The 22,336-nt window shown below is 45.3% G+C and overlaps 1 protein-coding gene across 2 annotated transcripts; it reads right to left on the bottom strand.

The window, feature by feature from the left end:
- Positions 1-249: 249 nt before the first annotated feature.
- On the bottom strand, positions 250-21,547 carry SLC18A1 (solute carrier family 18 member A1). Of its 2 annotated transcripts, XM_059927041.1 has the most exons (15): positions 21,424-21,547; positions 19,703-20,060; positions 19,026-19,084; positions 15,514-15,597; positions 14,490-14,582; positions 12,823-12,912; positions 12,535-12,578; positions 10,329-10,389; positions 10,151-10,246; positions 4,552-4,630; positions 3,543-3,594; positions 1,956-2,019; positions 1,564-1,683; positions 1,219-1,352; positions 250-363 (listed from the first exon to the last, which is right to left on the bottom strand). In XM_059927041.1, exons 1-15 carry the CDS (start codon positions 21,545-21,547, stop codon positions 250-252), a joined length of 1,572 nt encoding a protein of 523 aa, XP_059783024.1. The 2 variants fall into 2 exon arrangements, with proteins under 2 accessions (XP_059783024.1, XP_059783025.1); XM_059927042.1 differs by lacking the exon at positions 10,151-10,246.
- Between the last annotated feature and the right edge of the window lie 789 nt (positions 21,548-22,336).

The raw sequence follows: 22,336 nt of genomic DNA, 5'->3' as shown, positions 1-22,336 counted from the left end.
ACCGAGGAGGAAGCATCACTCTGTCCTCCCACCAAAGGTGGGCTAGCTGAGGCATCAAAGCTTAGAGGGAGAGCTATAGGTGACACAGGCGAGGAGAGAACCAGGGATCAGCATGCATGGGCGGGGAGGAAAGGAGACACCAGGGGAGAGAGAAGTGAAGAACAGCCCGTGGTGATCTGCGTCCAGGGAACGAGGTAGTCACTGAAGTCTGAGCCTCACGTGACAAGGTCCAGGGACCAGCTTCTGCTGCTACTCCTCACAGCCAGGCTCCTCATCGCTGTCCTCCCCCAGAGGAAATTCCCTCATGTGCTTCTCGGCTGCGTGCATCCGGGTCTCCATGGGGCAGTCCTGGCTCAGAACTGCCTGCAGCAAGAGGCAGGAAGAGAAATCACCGCACATCCTTCACCAGCTTCCCCATCCCCTTCCCCAACTAGCTCATCCAAGTCTAGTGCTGCACAGAAAAGACTCACGAAACCAGCAAGGGACCCTTGTTCTGCTTCACGTATGTGCATAGGCCGCCCAAGGGACCAAGGTGTAGTCACCCTAGTCAAGACAATCATCTGATATGCTTTTAATTGAATCCTTTCAGCAGTAGTACAGGCTATAGCAGGGAGCCAGCTGAAATCGGCACCACCTCCCACCAGACTTTCACGTCTTCTTTTGCTCCTTTAAGCAGCCTCCGCATCCATCCCTAACCCACCCAGACCCTCAGGGTGCTCGTGCTGCGGTAAGAGGAAAGTATCTTATTAACTAAAATCATATGCTGTGGTTCTCTCCCCTGGGGTGTTTGTACTTTAAGAAATGACCTGGTAAGGACAAAGACAGATGGGAGTGAATGAATGAATGAATGAATGTGCCCACTGGAATGCTGTCCATTTTGTGGGCATGATTTGGTAATTCACACTTTGCTAGTAACTACAGCAAATATAGGATGCCTTTGATGATCCCTGACCCCAACACTTTACAAGCTTCCCATTTTCCTCCTGTACTTAGGACCCTTCCTAACTGACCAGTGAAAGAGAGAAAGTGGTTGTGTAGAGAAGGGAAAATAAGGAAGGGCACAAAGGAAAGAGAGAGACGAAAGGGGCATCAGAAAACATGGCAAAGCAGACAGCCTATCAAAGAGGGAGGAAATAAGAGCACGGGATAAAAAGGGATGAGAGACATGGAAAGAAACAGAAGATTATTATTTTTTCAGCAGTAGTCAGAGCCCCTTACAAGCTTCTCCTCCTTGGCTGGGGGGCTCCTCAGGTAGTAGCAGAGAGGAGCGTAGATGATGTTGATGACCCCGATGATGACCATGAGCCAGGGGAAGCCAATGGCTTGCACAATGGCACCCCCAGTGGATGGGCCTGCGAAGAATAAAGCAAATCTACAAGTATTTATTGAGTCTTGATCACACGGAGGACACCATGCTAGGGGCAGCAGGTGACCCAGGGGATGTCCCAGGGTCAAATATCTCCAGAACCCCAGGAGAATCAGCCTCTTCTACCTGGTAAACAGTAGATAAAGGGAGAGTGGGGTACCAGGTCCTGGTGCTCCCCTATCCCTCCACCAACATACCTATAGCAAAGCCCATGCAAAAAGCCACATCAGCGATGGCATAGACACTCCCATACACCGGGGCATGGCGCAGGTCCACCAGGTGTCCCATGATGGGCATCATAGAGGAATCCACCATGCCTGTGGTCAGAGCAAGCAGGACATCGCTGTCAGCTCTACCCACAGTCCCCCTCCCTGTCTGTGGCATCCCCCCTCCTCCTCCCCCGTTTAGTCCACTGCCTTTACCTGCTGTCTGTCCTCCCCTCAGAACTGACACCCATTCCTACCAGGAGTTATGAGGCCATCTCTCCATACCCCTGCCAGCCGCTCTCCTGCTTCTTCTGCCTTTCCCTCTGACCTGACCTAAAGCCAACATTCAGGGGCTTCTTGTTTCCTTTAAGGGCACTTCTTACCTATGGAAAAGCCAAGCCCTGCATTGGGGCCAATGAGACCAAAAATATTATGAGCCAGAGGAACCTGCAGCAGGAAAGGAGGAAGAGTTCATCAGGAGTCCAGCTAGGTCAGATGGGGGCAGCACAAAAATAAACAGTTTTCCTACAAAATGCGTTATCAACCAGGTGCTACGTGCCACAGACATTATCTCCGTGCATTCTTATACCTCCTGATGAAAAAGAATCTTTACTTCCGTTTAAAGATATGAAAACTAGATTGGTGCCATTTGGGTTAAATGTCCTATCGAGAATTACAGAACATAAGTGGTTAGATCAAGTGTGAACCTCAGATTTGACTCTATGAAACCATAACAATGGCCCTTTTCTGCTGCAAGGACTCTTCCTCCCCTTCCTCTACCCCCTCCACCCAGACACATACTTCCATCCTCACTCTTCACTGAGTGGAGTTTCCTCTCCTTTCTATTTGCAACATCATCCAGAGGTTTTACTTAAACCCTAATTGGGAGCCAGTGGAGCAAGAAGACAAAAAAGAAATGCCAACAACCAATTACCCATAAGCCAGCAGGGCAGGTGGCGTGCTTTGCATTGCCGCTTCAGCAAGCTTGTGAAACTCATTCTCTTGCCCTCCCCATCCATCCCCCATGGAAGCCTTCTTTTCCTCTTTTGCTGGTTCCTTACCTCCCTCCCTGGGCATCTGTCACCCAAACCTGCTATACCAGCACACTCACCCCTTAGAGGTTTCACATACCATTTAGATGTTAGTGGCTATAAATGGTTTTAGGGGTGAATCCTCAAGGGCTATTTCTATTTTATCACTAGTACTGGTTAAAACTCTCTGTGGGCTCACTACATGCCAGACACGGCTGCAGTTGGTGTGGGTAACCCTGTGAGGTGCTATCAGAATCCTCTTTACACAGATGAGGATACTGAATAAAGGGAGGTGACGTAACGAGCTCAAAGTCACACGAGGAGCAAGTGACAAAGCTGGGACTGAACCCGGAGCTTGAGCTCCCGCTGAGGACCTCCAGCCTTTCTTCAGCACTGTATTCAGTGCTTTACAGCCATCTCATTCTCCTTCAAGCCTACGAGGCAAGTGTGCTTCTGATCCTTATGGTGGAGAGGAGAAAATGAAGGCTTAGAGAGCTTGAAGGGGACTCCTGGAAATGGAAGAGCCCTTCTTTCTTTCTTCCTCTACCAAACATTCTGGTACTAGAGATGGAAGCACAGATAATGGTTCCCCTGGTGGCTTATGGGGTCCTGTCAGGGTGAGATGAGTAAATGAAGGCATAAAACACACCATTTTACAGACCCCAGAAATAGATACCACATGTATTGCTTCATGTGCCCATCCATAAAGCCTCAGACCTCTGTCTCCAGCTGCCCCACTGCCCTTTACCTCTCCTTCCCCACCTCCTTTCAATGGGATGACTGGTGGCATCTCCTCCAGTGCTAAATTCGTACCTACACAGAAACAGTCTTTCTGACAATCCTTGCCAAGTCAACCCTCTGTTCATTTCAAAGGAAAGTGGTCTTTAAATGTCTGGGTTTCTCTATCTCTCTCTCTCAACAAGACCTTATTATACTTACACAAAGCAAGCTGGTACCTACTACCACCATCCCAATCAGGGAGCACAGCCACCTGGAAGAAAACAGCCATCATTAAACAGTGCAAAGGGGAGAGATTCTTTCCACCTGCCACCCCATCACCAACACACTGGCCAGTCCTACCACCCCTACTTCCAGGAACCCCTTAGGATATGAGAAGATAAACACATCTCTACATGACCAGTTTATGCCCAGGTGAGCCCTTGCCCTGTCCCTTCCTGGCCCCTCATCTCTTCCCTGACTCCACACCTCTTTCCAGTAGAAGCAGATGAGGAGCAATGGGACATATTCTTCCTTCCCTTAGAAGAGGAAGCAGCTGACTCAGAAGGTACTTGCCCCTTGTGGATCATCCTCAAACTTAATTTCTGCTGTTTCCCGATTCAGCCTACCTCTCACCTATTCATATTTTATCTGGTCTTCAGGGTCCATCTCAAAACCCACAAAATATACCAAACTTCTTTCCTTCTCTGATTTCCTATGGCAATGGTTTTTAAACTTATTTTTTAAATCTTTGTGCTGAACTCCAAAGGTAAAATTAAAGGTGTTCCCACTGTAGTGGAGGAACAGGATCCAGACTCATACCTCTTAGCCCCCAACCCTTTCCACTTGGTGGCCTCTGAGGCACACCTGTAGAGCTCCCTGGGGGTCCATGGAATATAGTTTGACAACCACTGCCCCAAGGTATTGCTTTCTTCATACCTGTTCTCTGTGGAATTATTTTATCTCTTCAACTGCACAACAAACATCTGGAGAGTAAAGGTTGTCTCTCATATATTCACTGCCTCTTCTATAGCAGCCGGCTCAGGACCATCCTTTCTCTACATTGCCCTTACCACCCACCCATCCCCATCCTCCCAGTGGGCAGTTTTTATCTGTGTGTACTTGTTCTAAATTTTCAACCTCAGAGAAGCTATTACTCATCATCCCAGGTGCAGGGATCCCCTCAGAAGACTCTCCCACCTGACTTTTCCCAGATCTCCAGGCTACATACCGACCCATCTTGTTGGCCAGCACGCCAAAGAGGTTGGTGCCAATGAGGTAGGACACACTGGCAGGCAAGAAAGCTAGACCTGTAGAAAGACACAGGCCCTTACCTTAGAATGTACCCAGCTACTCTAAAACACCTTGTTTCTTACAGGACAGTGAAGTCCCCCTGTTACCTTCAAGGATCCCAAACCACTTTGTTTTGTGGGTTGGAGATCCTTCTGCAAACCCAGAGCAGATGACATAGGGCTCCACACTCTGCTTTCCTCAAGAGCAGGGCTATGTTTAGCTTCAACACATTTAACGTGCTTTTAGCTCCCCTCTTGGACTTCCTGATGAATGGCTTTGATGAGCCATTCTCACATATAAAATACCCGTGATTATCAGCATAAGAGCATGAGCTTTAGAGAAAGACTTACATACCTCCTAGGAAGTAAAATTCCTGCCTTGCTATTTACCTGCCCTTCTATTGCTCTGACAGTGATTTTTTTTTTTTTTTTTTTTTTTGGCCACACCTCAAGGCTTGCGGGATCTTAGTTCCCTGACCAGGGATCGAACCCATGCCCCCTGCAGTGGAGATGCAGAGTCCTAACTACTAGACCACCATGGAATTCCCTCTGACAGTGATTCTGGATAAGTTACTAAACCTTTCTGAGCTTTGGCTTCCACATCTAGGAAAAACAAAGCTGTGATTCTATCATACCAAATTACACTAAGGAGCAAATTAGATAAATGTATGTAAAAGGATTTTGTAAACTGAAGCCCTTATCACATTGTTTTTTTGTGACAGTAGAGTCAGGTACCCTGGAACATGGGCTTTGGTGCTGAGTTCAAACTCTGGCTTGACCACTTGTTAGCTCTGTGACCGTGGGGAATTTACCCTCTCTGAGTCTCATTGATTTGTTCTTTCATTTATTCATTCATGTAGCATTTTTAATGAGCTTTTACTATGTACCAGGTATTCTAGGGACCAGGATTAGAAGGGTGAATAAAATAGACAAAATCCTGGCTTCCAGGGAGCTTACATTCCAAGGGAGGGAGATAGACAATAAACAAATAAATGAAAAAGATAATTTTGACAAGTGATAAGTTCTGTGAAGAAAGTTTAATGTGGCAATATGGAAGAGTGACCAGGAATAAGGGCTAACTTAGATTTAGGGGATCAGGGAAGGCTTCTTTGAGGACGTAACATTTAAGCTGAGAACTGAATAACCAAAACAGAAGGTTTTTAGCAAGAAAAACAAACAAACATACAAAAACACTTAATGCAAATAGGAAAGCCCATTGAGTAGACAAGTCTAGAGTTCCGCGGAGAGATCCTACGCACAGACATAAGGGTTCGACTAATTGGTTTACCAATTAGTTCTTAAAGCCATGGGAATGGCTGGGATCACCCATGAAAGATCAGAGATAGAAGAATAGATACCCATGGACTGAGCCTTCTGGGACTCCTACCTTTAAAAGTTAACAGACAAGGAGGAGATAGCAAAGGTGATAAGGAGTAGCCAATGAAGTAGGAGGAGATGGAGTCCGGAAGGAAAAAGAAGAAGAAAAGAAAAAAGAAGTTCGACTCTGAAGGAGCTGGGATGTTTCAACCATAAAGAGAAGGCAGTGGATGTAGGCACAGGTACAGGGAAGTAAGTATATGTAGTGATGAGAACATGCAAGGTCCCTTCTTGTTGCTTCTACTTTCTCAACGACTGGGAGTTGAGGATGATGAAGGTGAAGGGATGAGGGTGTGTAGGAGGTTTGAATGGAGAAGTGTAAACCAGTCCTTTTGGAAAGTAGGAAGAACATAACTAGGGATTTAAAGAAAGATTGTTGGACAGTGTGAAAACCCACTTTAGATTTGTGGCCATAAATATAAGGTGAGACCAACAGCCTACCTAGTGTGTGTTTTCCTACAGCCCCATTTCACTGCTCAGGTGCACGCAAGGAGTAGGCAACCAGATAGGCTTAACCAGAGTTAAGGCTTCCCATGTGACAACCCCAGAGGGAGTGGGTGGGGCAAAGAAATTAACAATGCTTTCAAAAGAGTGACATTAATGATGGACATGGATTCATCATGAGGGACTCCAAGCTGGGTAAAGAAAGAAGAGAGGACATGAGTAGTGAGGGAAACAGAGAAAGAATTGAATGGACTGGTGATCCCAGTGTAGCCAAAATGTGTTAATATAGGGGTATTAGAATACCTGAGCAGGGAATATGTAAGGTGATAACTGCACTGCTTGGAAGTGAAATTTCAGAGAAGCCATGATTAATGGTGAGGTCAAGGTCAATATTATATAAAGGTTTGATTGGTTAAGGTGGAGAGGAGAAGAAGATCATTGCAAGGGAGTAGATTAAGGAATAGGCCAAGATGTTGGTAAGGTTATCCACCTGGATATGGAAGTCACCAAAAGTGGTGAGAGGAATAAAGGTGAAATGAATATGAGCCAGGTGTTGGTGGATTTAATGAATGAGAAGGGATAACTCAGGGGTCAGTAGATAACTGCAATAAAGAAGGGTGGGGTGGTATAATCTAACGACATGATTTTCAAGGGAGTCAGGGCCTTTGAAGGAGAATGAAGAAGAAATGATTCAGAAGCAGCGAAAGAAAGCAAAGCCTAAAGGAACATGAACTTCCATCAAGAAGGCTGTGGGAAAATGGTGTTCTCAGAAAACATTCAGGTCTCAGGGCAAGAAGATGAAAGAAGTGTTCAAAGAGGCTGAGGGCGTAGGGACACTTGCTGATGGCAGGGACTTCCACAAGACCCAGGATTTGGGAGGGCAATGGGAGATTGGGTCAGATTAAGAAATCTCTAAAATATGGGAATAATAATAATTCCTACCAGATAGGCTGGTTATAAGGCTTAACTGAGATAATGCAAAGCAACCATTTTGCAAGGCGCCTGGCACAGAATAAGTGCTCTCTGAGCATCGGCCTTAACTATTATCATCATAACCAGTGAGTAACAGGATCAAGACCTGAACCCAGACCTTCTCCCTCCAACTCCAGGTGTTTCCACCACCCCACCAGCAGTGTGGCAGCACAGATGGCTCTGGCATAAAGAACTGCATGGAATGAGTGGTGTGAGTTTCCTTGGGTCTCACCAGCCTCTCTCTGCCTCTCTGTATAGAGAGGAAATAGTGCTGCCTAATAGAAACTGTCATGATGATTACAATTAAACCCAAAGTCAACAATTCACCAGTTACTGGCTGAGGTCTTGTTTGCTTTTAATATTCTCTTCTGTGGGCTGGAGGTGAAACACACCCTAGTGTGTTTGTCTAGTCTATCTGTACAGGTGGCAATCTGTTTCAAACTGTAACCATGTGTTTCTGTTTAATTGCTTTAAAAAAATTTAATAGTGTAGCTACTCAATTGTCTACCTGGTATCTGGAAATGGGCACCTGTAGGAAGCCCACAGGCCTCCTAGATACATCTCCTTGACATCATTTTAAGTGATGTGGGATTTCCTGAATGAGATTTTCCTCAGTCAGTGTGGCTTGTTCTTTAGGATCTGAGTATAGCTTGCAATTCAGTAGCATTTTGTGCAAAAGAGGTGTTCCAGACTATATGTCTACAGACACATATATATTTCACAGCATATCTTCAAGGGGTGGGGAATTACACAGAGCTGTGACTGTCAAAGTGATTTCAACAAAAACAATGATGAAAACAGTCATGATTTTTATTTCCTGACTATATCCTCTATTCCAGGCACTGTGCTAATGCCTTTAGAATACAAAGATCTATTTAACCCTGAAAACAACCAGAAACGTGCCTCCATTTTTACAAATGAAAAAAAGTGGAGTTTGAAGACGTTAAGTAACTTATCCAAGGACACAACCAGTAAGTGGCTGGGTCAGGATTTCAACCCAGGTGGGCTTGTTTCCAAAGCCTGAGCTCTTTCCTCCACTGGGTGAGAGTAGCGGGCACACAACGGGCCACTTGGAGAATGTTCAGTCACAGACTATAAATTGTTCCTCCCAACAACTTGGAGAGGGTTCTGCATTGAAAGCAATATTTTTCAGTGTGGTCGCTAACACCATATCAGCATCACTGGGAAACTCACCAGGAATGCAAACTTCTTTCTGCTGAATTGCTGGATGGGGCCTCGCAATCTGAATTTTAACACACTCTCCAGGTGAGCACATTTGAAATTAGACTTACAGACGCAGAGGGCACTGAGGAGAGTTGTAAGGGATGGTGGAGGGCAAGGCCTTCTCGGTCTCTCACTTACTCTCCTGAGGGCTTTCTACTGCAGCCTCGCCTGCACAAGGCACGGGGTGGCATCAGGCCTGTGAGTTTCCTTGCGTCTCACCAGCCTCTCTCTGCCTCTCTGTACCCTGACAGGAAACAGTGCTGCCTAACAGAAACGGTCAGTATGTTTACAATTAAACCCAAAGTCAGCAATTCACCAGTTACTGGCTGACGGCTGGTTTGCTTGTAATATTTCTGTGGGGTGAAGAAGGGCTGCAGAGAGGCCATTCTGAGCCAAGGTTGGTTGCCCCTCTGCCCCAAGAGCCTGAGCGGCTAGAGCCTGGAGGCAGGGGATGTTTATTTGCACCAAGCACCAACTAACTCAATTAACTGTCATGGTCAGAGGCAGCTGCAGCCCAGAAAAATTCAATTTGGGGCTACGAGTGCAGCTGGGAGCCTTGCTTAGCCTGGTCCCCTAAAAAATTAGATTTAGTGCTTTTCATTGTATATTAAGCTGTATCAGGTTCTTGTCAGTTTCCCCTCTGGCCACTTAAGCCTCTCCTCCCTGCAGTGACTGAGCCATTTGCACGTAACCTTCTCTGTCCCCTTTCCTCGGACTTCCTGGAAAGGTCCAGAGCCTCCTCTCTAAGCTCAGATGAGTCATGAGGACATCTCTCCATGGAGCAGAGGAGGCTAGAGGCCTCCCTCACAGAATAATATACTCCATTAGCACCTTTTTAGAGGTAAAAATATAGCAAAAGGTAATCTGGGGGACAGAGTGGGAAAGAAGAACGTATCAGCAATGGTAATGGTGGTGCCTTGTTAATATTCTACGGGTGCAAAGCTTTGCCACAGATTATGTCATTTATTCCTCAGATTTACCGTCTGAACTAGATAGTATTCTGATGTCCATTTTAGAGATGAGAAAAGTGGTGCTCAGAAAGCTGTGATTTTCACAAGTGTGCACAGCAAATCAATGGAGCAGAAATAAAAACCCAAGGGCTTTCGACCAGAAGTTATTCATCCACCCAGCTAGGTATGTTGCCCCTCCAACACCCGTCAACGCCCCCCAACCCTGCCCTTCTCAGCCTGTTTCTTTTTTTCTTCTTCTTCTCCTTTTTTTTTTTTTTTTAAAGTTGAGACTTATGTTTTATTGGACAGAAATTTTTAGGACTTCAAGCCCAGGAGGCAGCATCTCAAGTAACCCTGAGGGAACGGCTCCTTGGCCTGCTTCTTGAAGGGACTGCCCACTAAATCAGCCTTGATTCACAGGTGTGGACGGGGAAGGTCATTCTATGAAGGAAGCACACTGTCCTTCCGTGACCCTGAAGACCTGACCCTGATGATGCTTGCCGATTACCCGAGAAAGGGCCCATGGCACGCATCTCTGCCCAAGCCCGAGTTGGGGACCAAGGTCACTTACCTAGCTGCCACTCAGGGGCACACATGGTCTGCATCATCCAGATGGGCAGCGTGGGCTCCAGCATGGCCACCCCCATGTTGGCAAAGCAGAGGGAGCCTGGGGAGATGGTTCAGTGAGCCCCCAAGGCTGCCCAGAAGCTCAGACTCTCCCAGCCCAAAGGGAGGCAATGCCAGCTTACCTGCAGCCACCAGGATAAAAGGGTCTCTGAGAAGTGTGAGGAGCGGAGTCCCCTTGGCACTCTGAGAACATGGACAACAAAAAACTTCCATCTGTACAGTGTATACATCTCTCCTGTTTTCACAGAATCTGAGAGTGCGCAGGCAGGACCTCAGAGACCGTCTACGTCAGCTCCCTTACTGGAGAGACCAGACACCCATGTCATAGAAGAGGAGGTGACTTGCCCAATGTCACAGAGTGAGCTGGTGGCCGCATAGCCCCCGTGTGCAAGGCGGTCACAAAGAGTAGGACAACATATTCCAGACACGATTCCTGCCTTTGAATGACCATCAACCAGATCAGAGTGGACTGTCAGCAAGGCCAACGTTGGACAACAGGTGTCTGGACCCCTGGCCTCGGGCCTCTCCACTAGATCTCGCCAGCACCAATGTTCATCCAGGAAGGACCACCGGCAGAGTGCTGAACCCCAAAGGTGAGCCTAGAGGTAACGACTCAGAAAGCTGCTCAAGCTTTCTGACTGCTTTGTTCTGACCATGTGGAGCTGTACTGGACTGGTGTGACCGAAGGTGCCTGAACATCTAGATTAAAATGCCAGCTTAAATGTCCAATTATAACATCCCGCACCCCTCAAAAAACTTCATTCCAGATAAACTTAGCATCTACCTTCCTTCCATGCATACAAGCAGGCCCTCAGTTGTCATGGTTATCTTTTCCTAAATTCCCTTCCTTCTCCTTTGCATAGGTCCAAACCTCACCTATTTGTCAAGGTCAAGCTTAAATGGCTCCTTCTTATCCAGCGTTCCCTGACTCAGTAGCTGGAACTTCTCTCGCTTTCAAATTTCCTGAGTACTGTGTCCTAATCTCTGGTGTTTACCACATTCTATCTTGTAATGGATTTAATAGTTTTGATATGATAACCCTCTCTGCACCCACACAGGGTGGACTGCGATATTCAGAGACACTAAAACTAAAAAGATTATGCCCTCTCCCATATATAATTCAAGTAAAGAGACAGATCTAAATCATAAAATGTACATAAAGAAGTCCAATAAACGCTTTGACCCAACAATTTCACTTTTATTTGTTTTTGTTTTTGGCTGCACCATGAGGCTTGTGGAATCTTAGTTCTCTGACCAGGGATTGAACCCGGGCCCTCGGCAGTGAAAGTGTGGAGTCCTAACCACTGGACCGCCGGGGAATTCCTGACAATTTCACTTTTAGAAATTTACTCTAAAGATTACCTCCAACTCTATAACAATGCCTATACACAAGGTTATTCATTACAGCACTATTTGTAGCTGCAAAATACTGGAAACTACCTAAATGCCCAAATATAGAAGAATGAATAAAATATAGTACTGGTATGCCAGCCAGAAAAAAACAATACTTTTTTGAATACGTAGAACATTACCATCTAAAAATCAAAATTATTCAAAAAGGTACTAAAGGAAAATCATTCCTCTACTTACAACACTTCTGATACCAAATGGGTGGGCTTTTTTTCACACCAAGCAATTCTCCAATTCTCTGTGAACCAACTGGGTGTCCCTAAAGTTCAATTCAATTCTGACCCTAATTACTTGGAGCTAGCACAGACCCCACAAGATTGCCCCCCACTTCAGACACCAATCACAAGTAGTACGCCCCTAGGATACCAACACTACCATCTGACTTGGCTACAAAATCAAGGTCCTTAGATCAAACTTTCCCCTATTGTCTGTACTCTCTTATCTTTCTTCATGACTTGGTATAGATTTCCCAGAGCCATCTCTGTCTTAGAGTCAGACAAATACCAACTCTGATATTTAACTGCTACAGAATGACAGTCTGTAAGGATGCTTTGGGGGGAGAGATTGTTTGGATGGCCTCCAAGGTCTTCTTTAGCTCTGAGATATTATAACTATAAATACTCAGGTCCCAATGTCATTGTCATCCTGGTTCTGAGTTATTATGTATAACTCAGTAAGGTTTCTTTGATTCTTTATAAGGCCCTTCCTCCATCTTGGTCCAACATCAAGCCAGACTCCTTCCCCATCCCTCATGCTATCCTAAACATGACCCTATTGGGAATCCAGTACAGTTCTTGCTTTCTCCAACTCCACTCCCCTTTCTTCTTATGGTTTGACAGGGATGGTCTAGGCAGGCCTGGGTCACTGCACTTATCCATTCTATCACTCTCTTGGCAATGGAGCTTGGTATCCACTTACCTCAGGAGAGACTTTGGAAGGCTGTAGGATGCAAAGCTGGAGTGCTAAGAAAGGAAGAGGGAGTGAGAAATAGTTCAGTGTGTCCACTTATTAGTTGGAGGATCCAATAACAGCCACATTGTTAGCACCCTACCCCTTGCAGATCTAATTTCCTGAGCTTCCTCCCTCTCTCTTACGATGGGGCAGTCCTTGATCCACCCAAATATGTCACCACGGACACCACAGCATGATGCATTCCCAACCTGACCTGACCTCTCGCCTGTCTGGTGTCCTCTTATGGTGACTTACCTCCATCCAGTAGTGCCAGGAAGGCCAAGATGAGGAAGGGTACAATCTTCCCCAAAAATACATATGTCACACTTCCAAAGGGAGCTCCCACTAGAAAAGCAAAACAGGAATGGATTCCAGAGATGGGGGGCTGATTCCCAGCCAGCATGACTTGTCCTCCTATACCCAGTGAGCATTTCTTGAGGGCCTGCTAGGGGCTGAGCTCTACATGAGGACATGAGGTTTTGAGGATTCAGAGATGAAGAAGACCTACTTCCAAGGGGCTCACTTTCTCGTGGAAGAAATGTGTGTGTGGGCGTGGGGGAACCCAAATAATTATAACATGGTGAAAAGTAAATGTTCCATCCACAAAATGTTATGTAATCACAGTAGAGTGAGTTCAGGTGGCCACAGGGGCTTTGTCAACTGGGTAATACTGGTGGGGGAGAAGCACGTGTGAAGAACAGAGAGGTGTCAGAAAAGAGAGTGTGGATAGAGCAGAAATAGAAGAAAGTCCCTGTTACTAGAATAGGAGTATTTGGGAGATGAGGAGAGGTGGGGAAGGTTGAGACCAAATAGCCAAGGGCCCTGTATATCCAGATAAGTACAAGTATAAGGCATGTACTTGGCCTTGTGGGCTAGGGAGAAACATGAGTGCTTTGTGGCAGGGGAGAAACACCACCAGCTCTGGGCATAGGAAGCTTCTTCTGGCGGCACCTTGGAGGGAGGAGGCAACGTGCAGATCGGGCAGGAGGCTGGTGCCTTGTTCCAGCTGAGACGTGATGAGGAGCTGGACTTGAGTAAGTGGCTTAGGAGGGTATAATAGGCTTATTCATTTGGGAGTGAGAGGTGATAAAGGAGACAAGGATGCACCAAAGTTTTAGCTTGGATGTTTGGGGAGGTGGATACTAACAAAGAGAGGGCTTTGGTTCCCTCTCCTCACCATGGTGGTAGAGAGCAGGGTATGGGCCAGGGAAGAGATTTTTGGTGTTTTCTTCTCAGTCAGCTAGAAAATTCCTAGAGGGCAGGAACCATGTCTGAGGCTCCTGACCTGTATCCCCTCTGTGCCAGCATTGTGCTTGGCACACAATACGTACTCAGTAAAAGTGTGTGGCTTGTTGGACTAGTCAATTAAACCAGACTTTGGATGAAACTCAAAGAAAGTATAAGCTTATGGTTTGGAGCTTGGGATTCAATCCCAGAAAATCTGAGTCTGTATCCTTGCTCTGGCATTTCCTGGCCATGTGACCTTGGATGGCTATGAACGTTTCTTATCCTCGTCTGTGTAATGGGGACGATCATTCCTCCTTTACAGTGTGGTAGTGCGGAATAAAAGAGCTTATGTATACATTTAGCACAGAACCTGACAAAGAGCACGTTCTCATGTTGAAAGCGCGGGCCACGTACGGAAGCAGAGGTAAGGCGGCGGCTACTAGCAGGCAGATATTCACTCCCTTGAATAGAGTAGGTTTCTAGACCATTCCCAGGCCCTTATGGGCTGTTCAGCTTCCCAAGGGGAAAGAGATTCTGCTTTTCCTGTTCAGAAGGCCTCAAAACATGGTTGGACAGAGAAGGAAGAAAAATGCTGTCTTCCATGACCTTAGAAACACCTGCCTCCTGGGGCTGTCTCCAGAGAGTCTGCTGTACCTCACCCTCCTGAACCCAGACCTGGGGCCAGTGCCACTTACCTAGCACTCCCAAAGCCAGGCCCCCCAAGGCAATTCCCATGGCCTGCCCTCTCTCACAGTCATCAGTGTAGACACTTGCCAGCATCCCAAGACCTGAAAGGAGAGAGGCAGGTAGAGTTAGCATAGTCTCTGCCTCTCTCACTGAGTCCTTGGTCTTGCCCCTATTATATCTTCAGGGGTCGTCTTAGCTAGAGTTTCAGTTTTGGGGGTTTTATAGAACCTAACCCATAGTATTTTGCAAATACTGCCTCCCACAAGTCCCCCAAATGCCCACCTTGCTCACTCCTTCTGTTCAGAATTTCATTGGAAGCGCAAAAGTCTCTGGGAAGGGTAATGCAGAATACCATTGTCCAGTGATCCTGCATTTCATATTATTTTATCATTTCCTAGTACATTTCCCTGAATCCATGGATATGGAGTAGGCCAAGGAAGGGAAAACCTATGGACACAGAGCACTGCTCTATTCGATGGGGATGCCCAAAGAAGAGTATGAAAGCACTTGGGAAAGAGTGTGGGCTGGGCTCTTACGCCCATTTACTCATGTGTAAAATGTCATAAAATCTCTGCTTCATAGGATTACATTAAATATTGTATTTGATAGTACTTTGCAAACTGTGATGGTATTACCAATAGTATTAACTTTACTATTTCTATAAAATGGTAAGAGGGGGACAGAGAAAAGACCATAGAGTGCCATTAAATAAAAACCTGGCATACTTCACAGTTTTACCTTGGGCTTGGTCTGACCTGAGCTAGCAGCATCTAAATATTATCAAAGAGAATTATGTCACGCTTAGGGATTTATAGGCACTACCAGCAACTCTACAATTATCTTGTTTTTAAATCACAATTTCCGCAACTATGCAGAGATACATATCACAATTTATGCAACAATCACAACTATGATGATATTTTCCTTAATTTCTTCATATAAATCTTATAGGGTCTGATGGTAGTAAGAGATGGTGAGAGATGTGTGTGTGTGTGTGTGTGTGTGTGTGTGTGTGCAAGATGTCGGCATTACCTGCAACAGATGAAAATGAAGATCCAATGCCTTGAAGAGTTCGGGCCACAAAGAGCAGGGTATAGGTACCAGAAAAAGCAAACACTGGGCAAAGAGAATAGCAAGAATGTTCCAGTTAGCAAAAATGCCTTTGATTCCCTGGCCACCAGAAAATGGACTCATGATACCATAGACATGAGCCATTATGTGTATGTTTTAATAAAGCATGATCACTGCTCCCTGTTTTCAGAGTTGTCTTTCTAATCCTTCCCCCTTAATTAGGATTGCATTTTAATTGGCATGAAGACAGAGAAACCAAAGCATAAACCGATTCACCACACAGTGGATGGAAGGCTGAGTGTCCACATTTCCTGCTTAAAACCCAACATCCTGTCCACTGGAGTCAGGGCTGTGCGTGAAACCCAATGCCCTGGGCTGAGAACTGGTCCCTGGACCCTACTTCTGGATCCTCTATATGCAACACCCAGATTTGATCTTTGCCATTGTTGGGTCCCATTGGGTCATCTGGAGTGTGGGACCAAAGCTATGTGTACTTGAAGGACCATTGGTACTGTGTAGAAAATAATATCTTGTAATCCAATCAGATCCTTCCCCTTATTATGGAGGATCTTTTAGCCAAATCAGATCAGTGAGTATTTATTAAGTAATACTGACCATGCAGCTGTGCTGGACTCTGTAGCAGATGTGAAATAAAGAGAATATCCAGTTCAAGCCCTTGAAGAGATTCAGTCTACTAGAGACTAACATACACGAAACTGAGAACCAAACAGGAATATGTTATCAACAACTAAATTACAGGGCATTGGCAGTAAGGTTGGTGGGTCCAGACATGTCTCACCTCCAATTCCAGGACAACACCACAGAAAGAGAGAAGGCTCCCTCCCAAAGTGTCTGAATCAGCATAATCTGAATGCTTTTGCCCATTCATTAGATGTCTTTGGTTGTGTTTATAATCTTCTCCCATTACTTCCCGACATGAGAACACCGTCTTCCAAACATGCAAATGATTGGTCTCTCCTGGCCAGGCCTCCAATGCTTTCTCCTAGGCTTTCTGATTTCCACTCTGTTCAAGGTCTGCTACCCCTATGTCCTTTGAGAATGGTGTGACCAACTCATCTCTGTTGGCCCAGGACCTTTGTGGTTTTAAAATCAAAAGTCTCACATCCCAGGAAGCCCCTCAATCCCAGGCAAACTAGGATGGTTGATCCCCCTATTTAGGAAGACCAGAGTAATTTCTTTTTCACTTTGTGCCCCAACATGGGCCACCATTTAGCTCCTAATTACATTAAGCATGTTTCCCAGCTGGGGGCCCTTCGGGGGAGTGATGGGCATCAGCAACCTCATTTTAGTATTTAAAAACCCTGAAGGAATGCTACATAGGATCCCCTAAACATCAAATGTTTGCTAGAGTTAGGCTAACTCAGTGTAGCAACACTAGTTATGGCATGGAAACGATAATTATTATTTAATACCTACAGTTCGGTAGATAAGAAAAGCTTTCAAAACATGAGTTCTTGGACTTCCCTGGTGGCACAGTGGTTAAGAATCTGCCTGCTAATGCAAGGGACACGGGTTCGATCCCTTGTCTGGGTAGATCCTACATGCCACGGAGCAACTAAGCCCGTGTGCCACAACTAATGAGCCTGTGCTCTAGAGCCCGTGAGCCACACTACTGAGCCCACGTGCCACAACTACTGAAGCCCGCGTGCCTAGAGCCCGTGCTCCACAAGAGAAGCCACCGCCATGAGAAGCCCGCGCACTGCAACGAAGAGTAGCCCCCCTCACCGCAACTAGAGAAAGCCTGTGCACGGCAATGAAGACCCAATGCAGCCAAAAATAAATAAATAAATTTTTAAAAATCAGTTCTTGACAGAGAATCAGGAAAGGACCTTATGCTAAAAAGTTTGGGATCCACTAGGACACTGCATTACCTTACTTTGCAGGGTGTTTGTCATTGCTCCCAGGCAAGCATTAAGAACTCCTGGGTAGACAGAGCCATGTCTTTTCATTCTTTATGTTCCCTCAGTGACTTTTCAACTCAGTGACTTTTCACCATCACCATCAAGGCATCATGTGTGTGTACCATGAAGTTTTGTGAAATGAACTATGTCTCATTTGATGAAATAGAGCGTCTTACTAGTTTTTAACTTACTGTTTGGCATAGGTTGAGCTCCTAGAAGTTCAATAAAGATTTCTAACTTTAATTTCTTCATTTTCTTTGATTCAACTAGAATGTCCCAAGTAAGCTGAAGTTCTCAGACAGAACTTCACACATTGAGCTCCTGCACTTTGCACCTTCCAGCCCTGAATGCAACAAATTCCTGTTCAGTATTGGTTGACAGGAGTCAAGTCCTATGCTGGAAGGGAAGAAAATTTGAGAAAGAGCAATAGAAAAAGTAGAAAAGTAACAGAAAGGTAATAAGAAAAACAAGAGGGAGAAGGTATGTTATTCGGAGCAGAGAGGCAGCAGGATGCCTTCCCCTTTATTAAACTCTCCCCCCCCCCCAACTCCACATTCATTTTTTTCTTATTTTCTCAGGGTCAATTTCCAGATGTATTTTATTTCACTTACTGCTCTTATTCCATCTCTATTTTATTGGGAACAGTTATCTGATACTGGGTAGACTATTTGTCTTTCTCTTCCTTGTTTCCTTAGCAAATTTATTTTCCAAAGCTATAATCTTTAATGGCCTTCCTTGAAGGGAGTAAACTTTTATGGAATTTTCCAGTTGCTACTGCCCAATTTAGATTCTTTGTTAGTTGCCCTTTACCTTTACATATCAAAATACTATGACCTCTTTTCAAAGATGGGAGGTTTGGGGCTTCCCTGGTGGCGCAGTGGTTAAGAATCTGCCTGCCAATGCGGGAGACACGGGTTCCAGCCCTGGTCCAGGAAGACCCCACACGCCACGGAGCAACTAAGCCCGTGCGCCACAACTACTGAGCCTGCACTCTAGAGCCCGCGAGCCACAACTACTGAGCCCGTGTGCCGCAACTACTGAAGCCCCCGTGCCTAGAGCCCGTGCTCCGCAACAAGAGAAGCCACCGCAATGAGAAGCTGTGCACCACAACAAGGAGTAGTCCTCGCCCTCCGCAACTAGAGAAAGCCCGTGCGCAGCAACAAAGACCGGACGCAGCCAAAAATAAATAAATAAATAAATTTATTTTTTAAAAAAAGATGGGAGGTTTGTACTAAACTCATTCAAGGGATTACTGATAGATACACATACACATTATAGCATACAAATTAAAACAGCCTTCACAATTTTCCAGAGCTGAAGGAAGTGAAGTATCTGTTCTTTTATAGCATGATATACAAAGGCCAACTAGACTGAGTTGCCTCTACTGCTCTAGTCCCCATAACGAAAACTGTAAAGTATTTAAATCAGTGTCATAGGTCACTTAGTCAGATGACTAATTAGCTAACTTGACCCTGCTCTCTTCCTGGTAATGCATGTGATAAAATCAAAGTTAATCAATGAAGTGAAGAAAAGAGGTAGCAAATTACTTACTAACTGTGGAGATAAACATGATAACAAAGCCAGCAAACATGGGAATGTGATATCCAATCCTAAAAGGGAATTTAAAAAAAGATACAATTCCAATAGGCATCCGTATACTTGCACTATATTTTTTCATGTAATTGGGGACAAAAATGCAGTTATTTGAGTTCATGGCAAAACATGTCTCCGAATGCAGGTATAGAGATGGAATATGACATGTGAATGCATATAAACAAACATGCAGATTTGCCTGTCGGCCAGGGCCCAAATCCTCTTTTCCAGAAAAGATAAATAACCTAGTCAGAAGGCATATCTTTCTGAAACATGAGGATAATCCCAAACACAAGCACTAAGAAGCCAGTGCTCTATCCTGCAATAGGCCTGTCCTATTTCTACCCTTACCCCATTCAAGCCATGCTCCAGGGCACTGAAATAATACCAGTAGTATACTTCTGTTCCCTGGTTCTCTTCTTGGTACTCAGTAGTCATTACATCACTAAGAAAATCTGAAGCCCAAGTCATTTTATCAATATCATGTTATCTTTCCCAAACAGCTGACCACCCTGGGGTGCAGACAAGTGAGTTTTCCTTCTTTATCCCTTCTAACCACCTTTATGATACCTCAGCCCATTCTCTTGTTTCTGAGCCCCTGAGTACCCTGTGGGGCACTGTACCCATTGAGATACCTGTTGGTGAGAGGCCCCACGAATGGGTTGACCAGGAGTTGCATCAGAGCCTTGGAAGCAAACAGAAGCCCAACCCATATGTTCTCTTCCTTCAAGAACTCTGTGCCTCGAAAGCAGTTGTTTTCATGGGCTGGGATGGCTTCGGTGACCAGAGCGGGGATGGTGCCGGAAGTGTCACTTGCCCATGCTATGCCACTGGGCACACTTTCTTCGATAGCCAAGGTGTTGTTTTCAAAGAAGGGGAAGATGGTGGAAAAGGCAGAAGTGAGGGCAGGCTGGGAAGCTGTGGTGGGCCCAGGGTACAGAGAAGTGTTGACTTTGAACTCTGTGGCATATAGGTAGGTGGGCACAATGGGCACTGAAAGTTAAGAAGAACAAGTAATGAGGGCTAAGGACAGACTGTCTTCTGACTGCTAGTCAGTTCAGGGACATTACCATGAGGTCCAGACTCATGCTCAGGAAGGCATCTAAGTGACATGATCTGAAGCCTACTCAAAGACTGCGCCTGCCCGAGTTACCCTATTAGCTCAAGTACCTGAATTCCAACCATCATACAATTGGTCCTCATTATTCATGGATTCCATATTGGCTAATTCGTCTACTGGCTAACGTTTGTAATCACAAAAATCAATGCTCACAAAGCCATCACGGGTTTTCTCAGACATACATGCAGAGAGTGTGGAAAACAGAGTCACCAGATGCTCACTTTTGCAGCTGAGGTTGAACAAGGTGGGCTCTGCCTTCTTGTTTCACTCTCACACAGAGATGCAGAGCATGGGGTGGGGAAGGGCAGCGAGGTGCAAGAAACCCCAGCTCTGGGGCCAGTTGGGCACAGCCTGAATCCCAACTCAGCACCTGTTAGTGTGGTGGCCTCAGGCAAGTCACTTAACACCTCTGAAGTTCATTTTCTCTTTTGTAAAGAAAATACTATCTACCAGGATGTGTTGTTTTTAAGGTTTAAGATTATAATCTATACAGTGTGTGTGCGCGCACACACACACACACATATGTATGGGGGGGGCGGGGGGGGCGTGTGTGTATTTCCCCGAGGAGAAATTATTTAGTATGGACTAAATCCAGTGTTCACAGAAACTTTATAGAGCATAACACCATGAATAATAAGAACTGACTGTATTGGATTTATAATTTGTTTCAGGAAGATTCTTGTTTAAAACCATATATTTTACCCAGAAGGGGAAACATGTTGGCGCCCATTTATATACCAGCACAACTGAATGTAAACATGAATAGACTACCAACTAAAAAAGAAGGACTGGGAGGGAATGCACCACAGGAAAGGTAGGTTTGGATAAGAAGTTGGATATCCATATAAAGTGTGTTATTTTGACAGAGCAGACAAAGGCAACACGGTGGGAAGATGCTCACTAACCCAGAGGGCACTTGGAGTCCTTAGCACCTTAGGAAGAGAGTATGGGGAGGAAGAAAAGTATTGCCAGTTCTGGCTCTGGGTCAGCCTCTTTGATCTGGTCAGATGCTCTCTGAACCTCCTTCTCTTTGAACCTCTGGGGTCTTTCAGCAAAGGTTGGCAAGCTTCAGACTCCCATTTCCTGCCATTTCTTCCAATCCCCAGCAATCTTTGTGTTTTCAAGCACAAAAAGAAAAATTCTCCAGTCCGTTCACTGCTGAATTCTAACAGGGTATGTGCTGTCCTCTGGGAACCGGAGCAAATTAACCCCCAGCACCAAGCCCCCCAAACGTACCCACCACAGTGAGCAGCATGTTGTCCAGGAGCAGAGCAACAAACACCACCAGCAACACCAGCTTCTGGGACTCTCTCCCCTTCTTCAGCAACCACTGAGGAACGTCCAAAGCTGCCCTGAGCATGCTGAGGGCTGTGCCAGGGGTGGCTTCTCTGCCAGGTTTTTAGGGAGGATCTGGGAGAAATTCGGCCCAGACAAGTGAAACTCACTATTAAAATGAGAAGTACAAAGAGTTGCACGTGATAGGATGGTATTTTTGTTTGTTTTTGGTTTTTCTATATTTTATTGAAGTATAGTTGATTTACAATGCTCTGTTGATTTCTGCTGTACAGCAAAGTGATTCAGGTACACATATATATATTCCTTTTCATACTCTTTTCCATTATGGTTTATCACAGGATATTGCATATAGTTCCCTGTGCTATACAGTAGGACCTTGTTGTTTATCCATCCTATATACACTAGTTTGCATCTGCTAATCCCAAACTCCCAGTGATAGGATGGTATCTGAACCTTTTCCATGCCTGTGTCTCTGTTACTTCTTATACATCCGAATAACTCTACCTCGTTCTCAGAATGCCTTCCAAGGAAGCATTGCTGACCGGCTTTTTATATCTGAAATTCTACCTCACACATTAAGCAAGTTCTACAGAGATCACCTAGCTCTATATTTCTCAAACATCAGACATTTGCCCATCACCTCAGTAGTTTATGTCATATCTGAGGACTACCTGTATTGTTATTTACTTAATCTTTTCCTTTAAATCCACTCTTTTTAAAAACTGAAATACTATCGTTTAAAAAGATAACTTTATGTGCTATGCCAAAAAAATAACTGTCTATGTCTATGTACCACCCCAAAATAGCCCATGTGCCACAAGTGTTACCTGTGCTGCCCACTGAGAAACACTGA

The sequence above is a fragment of the Balaenoptera ricei genome, chromosome 6 (assembly GCF_028023285.1).
Source record: "Balaenoptera ricei isolate mBalRic1 chromosome 6, mBalRic1.hap2, whole genome shotgun sequence".
NCBI classification, from domain to species: domain Eukaryota; kingdom Metazoa; phylum Chordata; class Mammalia; order Artiodactyla; family Balaenopteridae; genus Balaenoptera; species Balaenoptera ricei.
This window is presented reverse-complemented; position numbering and strand designations above follow the sequence as displayed.